The following is a 4,249-nucleotide window of genomic DNA, read 5'->3' as shown; positions in this document are numbered from 1 at the left end:
GGGTCGAGTAGCCTCGGGGCGTCCAGGAGGGTCGGTCCAGGCCGGGAAGAGACCCCATCCCCCCGCGGGGCGAGCCGAGATGTGGGCGGCAGGTGCCCAGGAAGAGGCAGGCGGGACTGAGCAGAAAGAGTAGGCGTCTGCCGGGAGCCCTGGGGGCCGAAGCGGGACAGCAGAGGCCGAAACAGGAACTGGGGCAGAGGCGGAGCCGGGGCGGCCACATGATGGGGTGGAGCCCGGGGGCGTCCGCAGAGATCTCCAGGGACCCCTGTGACACGAGTCCAGCTAGAATGTCATGCAGGCGCCCTAGCTCCACTGAGGTTACCAACCCCGCCTGCGCCTGGGAGTTCCCGGCCCCTGGACCACTCCTAGTGCATCCGGACGTACCCAGAGCTCCGGTCCTCCACCTAAACTGTACACTCGGGAGAGGTGAGCCCATCTGCTGGAGGGGGCCGTGTGAACTCAGTTCCGGGAGCCAGGGGTGTCCAAGGCTCCCAGTGCACCCCAACAGCCCTGCCTCCGAGAGCCCCCAAGGGTAAGCACTCAGGTCCTCCCTGCCCTACCCCCCTCTCCCGACGCCGCACAGACACAGGAACTCAGTCACCCCAGCTGGAAGATTTTGAGTTTTATAGCAAACCATATAGTACAGACCCGGGGCCCAGCCCCGGCTGGGTCCCCCACGTGCCCCCCGCCAGGCTGCCTCTTCCCCCTTCCCCCAGCGGCCCCCACCCCAAGCCTGCGCGACCCCCAGGACCCCCTCCCGTCGACCTCTGATCCGCCCAGTCCCTCCCCCCACCCGCGCACCTCCCTGTTACCTGAGGTATGTGGATAAATTCCCCCCTCCCCTACATGGTACAACCCAGCTACCCCGAGGCCTGGGCTGAGGGGCGGGCCCCGGCTCCCCTAACCCCGCCCCCACACTGGAGGAAGGGGCAGGGGTGGGCCAAGACTGTTACTAAGTTCCCACGGCAACCAAGAGGGGCCATTACCAGCCTTAGCCCTGGCTTTGGGACGTGTCCATTGGCTGCTATTTCCATGGCAACCAGGAGTGGCAGTTCCCTGGGCAAATGGGATACAAGTTTCCATGACGATGAGTGGGAAGAGCCAAACTGAAGGAGTCTCATCTTCCCCATCGCTGGGATGGCACCCCACTCCACCTCAGGTCAGGAGGGGTGGAACTGCTCAATACAGTAAAGCAAGAAAGAGCCTGGTGGTGGCGCAGCGCCCACCGGTCCAGTCTCAGTCCAAGCGGTCCGGCCCTCACACTCCAGCTCCCCCGAGTCCGAGATTCCCCAGGTTCAAGTAACACTTCAGTACAGATGAATGTTCAAGTATTGAACGGGGAGGCAGGTAGGGGGCTGGGGTACCCCTCACCACTCCCCTGGGCCACGCTGAACAGCAGATAGGCCAGCTGGCCCCCACTCCTCGCAATAGCTGCCATTGTCAGTGACTTTCAAGGAGTCAGGGTTGGGGGAAGGAACTGAAACTGGGGAGTAAGAGGAGGAGTAACCCCCCGAGGGAGTGCTACTGCCCCCACACCTGCTCTCGCCCCTCACCCCTTCCTTAGCCCTGGCTTTCCCTGGTTCCCCGAGTATCCCCACCTCTGACACCTGGACTCCCAATTGCTCCTCTGGTTTCCCTTTTTGCTCCTCCACCCCCCAACTCCAAGTATCTGGTCTGTTCCCTGCACCCTTGCTGGTCTGCTTTCTGCCCCCCTCCCCCAGCCCATCCTCCACCTCCCCCAGCCCCTGGCTCCCAGTATCCTGTATGCAGATGTGTTTCCCCCATTCTCCCTCCCTCAAACTTGCACCTTACCCCCCGCCCACCATCCCTTTGGCTCAGCAACCCCAGTACCTCTGACCCACTCCCCCCAGGGGATGGACAATGAAGCAGGTGGAAGGGGGAGGGGATGGGAAAGAGACCCCCAGAAATATCAGTGCAGGGGGCAGAGTGGGGAGGCTGGCTCAAGTCCCTGGGCAGGAATCCCAAGTCGGAAAACTCAGGAATCCCAAGTCATGAGGTGGGTAACCTGGCCTCCTGGCAGGAGTGAAATGAAGGCCGGAGGTCCAGGCTCCTGAAGAGTTGGGGGCAGGGGGAGGCACCCAACTAGCTGTCCTTGAGAAGCAACTTCTCCTCTGGGCAGCGGAAGGGGCCAGGAGGCCCGGCAGCTGCCAGCCGGGCACAAGCTTCAGGTGAGAGCTGGCGGCAGGAGCGCAGGTCTAGGCGGCGTAGGCGAGGGCAGCGGCGGAACAGCGGAAGGCAATGGTCAGTGAGGCGGTGGCAACCTGGGGATAGGGTAATGGTAGCCAACACCAGGAGAGTGAGTAGGGTGTGGGCACTGGTCATGGGAATCAACAGGCTAGCAGGAAGGACAGACAGGGGACCATGCTTACCAGCAAGATTGAGGTGTACCAGGGTCTCTCGAAGTGGGGAGGTGGGGGCCGTGAGGAGATGAACACTGGGGTCCCCGACATGGGCGCAGTGGCTGAGGTCCAGGGCGCTCAGCTGGGGCGCGTGGCGCAGCAGGAGTCGCAGGGAGGCATCTGTCAGCTCTAGGCCTGCCAAGCGCAGCTCTGCTACCCCCTGCAGCCGCCCACGGCTCTCCGTTTGCCCTGGGCAGGCAGATCAAAGGTCAGCACACCCCTCTGCTTCCATTCCTGCACCTAGGCCCCCAGACCAGCTATGTTTACATACCCATATTCCTCACCACCCCCTAAATCTGCTGCCACTGTGTGAGCCTTGGCTGGTGCTATCTGCGTAGCTTGCTCTTGTCCTCATCTCATCTGTTCATTGCTCACACTGCCTCCTCAGTGAGGCCTGCCATGATGACTCCACTTGAAACTGTAATATTCCACAATATTATTTTTCCCTGCTTTCCCACCATCTGGCATATATTTTTTCCCCCTCTCCTTCCACTCGTGTCGGTTCCATGAGGCAAGAATTTTTGTTTGTCTTGTTCTTGCTTTAACCCCAACAATTGGGACATAGGTGCTCAATATATAGTCACTCATCTAACAAATGACATCCCTACCAGGACTGCCAGTGTAGGCTGCTCTCCCACTTTCCTCTCCTTCCATGATTAGTAAAGTCACCAACTGGATCCCTTTCTCTCCATTCCCCCTGTCACCACTCTGAGTCAACTCTTGCCTCAACTCCTGCCCCAGCCTCCTCACTCACTCTAGTCTCGCCTCTTCTTTCCGGAATCCAAAGAGAGCCATTCTCAAATACAGGTGGGCCAACATCCCTTCTGTGCTAAAAACTCTGAGAGCACCTCAAACAAGTTCAATCTCCTCGGTGGAACACTGCAGCTCCTACAAGGTCTTATCACTTTCTCAGCTCTTCACTCCTCTCCCTCACCCCCAAACACTTGGACCCAATTCCACAGGTGACCCTGCCCTGAGACTCTCCTGTGGCCACCTGTGCTCAGTCCGCTGCTGGCCAGTGTCACTGGCTTTCAGGTCTGAACTCAGCCTTTTCCTTTATCTCCGGGGTACATGAGCTTACACTGCTCAACTCTGCACCCAAAGCGCATGGTCTGCTTCCCTTTTATTGAATTTAGCATATTCCTGGCATTACAGTTTCTCTGTTTTTTAAAAAACTAAACGCCTATGGTGCACCAGCAGCCACTAATTGAGCATTCACTGTGCGCCAGACACAGGCTAAATGGCTGCCTGCCCCTAGGCCAGTGGCTCTCAAACGATGTCCCTTGGAAGGCTAGTTAAAATGAATTGCTGGCCCTGCCCCCAGAGTTTAGGTGCTCTAAGCTGGGGCCTCAGAGTTTATTTTTCTAGCAAGTGATGTTGAAGCTGCTGGTTTGGAGACCATGCTTTAAGAAGCACAGCCTTGGGAGATAAGCTCTCTGATAATCATTCCTGTTTACTGATGAGAAAATGGAGGCTCAAACCATTAAGCAATCTGTCCAAAGTCACATGACTATGAAGTAACAAAGCTAGGACAGCAGGCCTGGTGGCTCCAAGTCCAAACACCTACCACCATGCTATATACCTCCCGGGCACCAGCCTAGCCCTTAGATAAACGAGATCAGATGCCACAAACTCATGAACCTAGCCTACGCGAGTGTTTTATGGAATCTGCATATGCTAAAAATTTTCTAAGTGACTAAGCCTACCAAAAGGACATTTAAAAAATACATATTTTTTTCTTGTTGATTTGAGAGGAAGTGAGAGGGAGAGATAGAAACATCAATGAGAGAGAATCACTGATCGGCTGCATGCCCCCCCCCACCCCCCTC

General features: G+C 57.5%; 1 protein-coding gene and 1 long non-coding RNA gene across 6 annotated transcripts in view; one reads left to right on the top strand and one right to left on the bottom strand.

Moving 5' to 3' along the window:
- Positions 1-6: 6 nt before the first annotated feature.
- Positions 7-4,249, top strand: part of LOC106724035 — a 14,583-nt gene continuing 10,340 nt past the window's right edge. Inside the window, exon 1 of the long non-coding RNA XR_001359784.1 lies at positions 7-532. This is a non-coding gene — a long non-coding RNA (uncharacterized LOC106724035). The remainder of the gene's footprint in view (positions 533-4,249) is intronic.
- FBXL19 (F-box and leucine-rich repeat protein 19) overlaps positions 605-4,249 on the bottom strand; it is a 22,436-nt gene continuing 18,791 nt past the window's right edge. For 2 of the 5 annotated variants that reach the window (XM_005882052.2, XM_005882055.2), the window contains exons 10-11: positions 2,391-2,609; positions 605-2,282 (exon numbers count right to left, since the gene is read on the bottom strand). In XM_005882052.2, the coding sequence (XP_005882114.1) occupies positions 2,104-2,282; positions 2,391-2,609 (398 nt within the window). In that variant the 3' untranslated portion in view covers positions 605-2,103. The remainder of the gene's footprint in view (positions 2,283-2,390; positions 2,610-4,249) is intronic. The other 3 variants (XM_005882057.2, XM_014529802.1, XM_014529804.1) reach the window with 2 other exon arrangements.

Source organism: Myotis brandtii, unplaced genomic scaffold, assembly GCF_000412655.1.
Source record: "Myotis brandtii unplaced genomic scaffold, ASM41265v1 scaffold698, whole genome shotgun sequence".
In the NCBI taxonomy this organism is placed as follows: domain Eukaryota; kingdom Metazoa; phylum Chordata; class Mammalia; order Chiroptera; family Vespertilionidae; genus Myotis; species Myotis brandtii.
The sequence above is the reverse complement of the archived record's forward strand: the minus strand, read 5'-3'. Positions and strand labels throughout refer to the sequence as shown.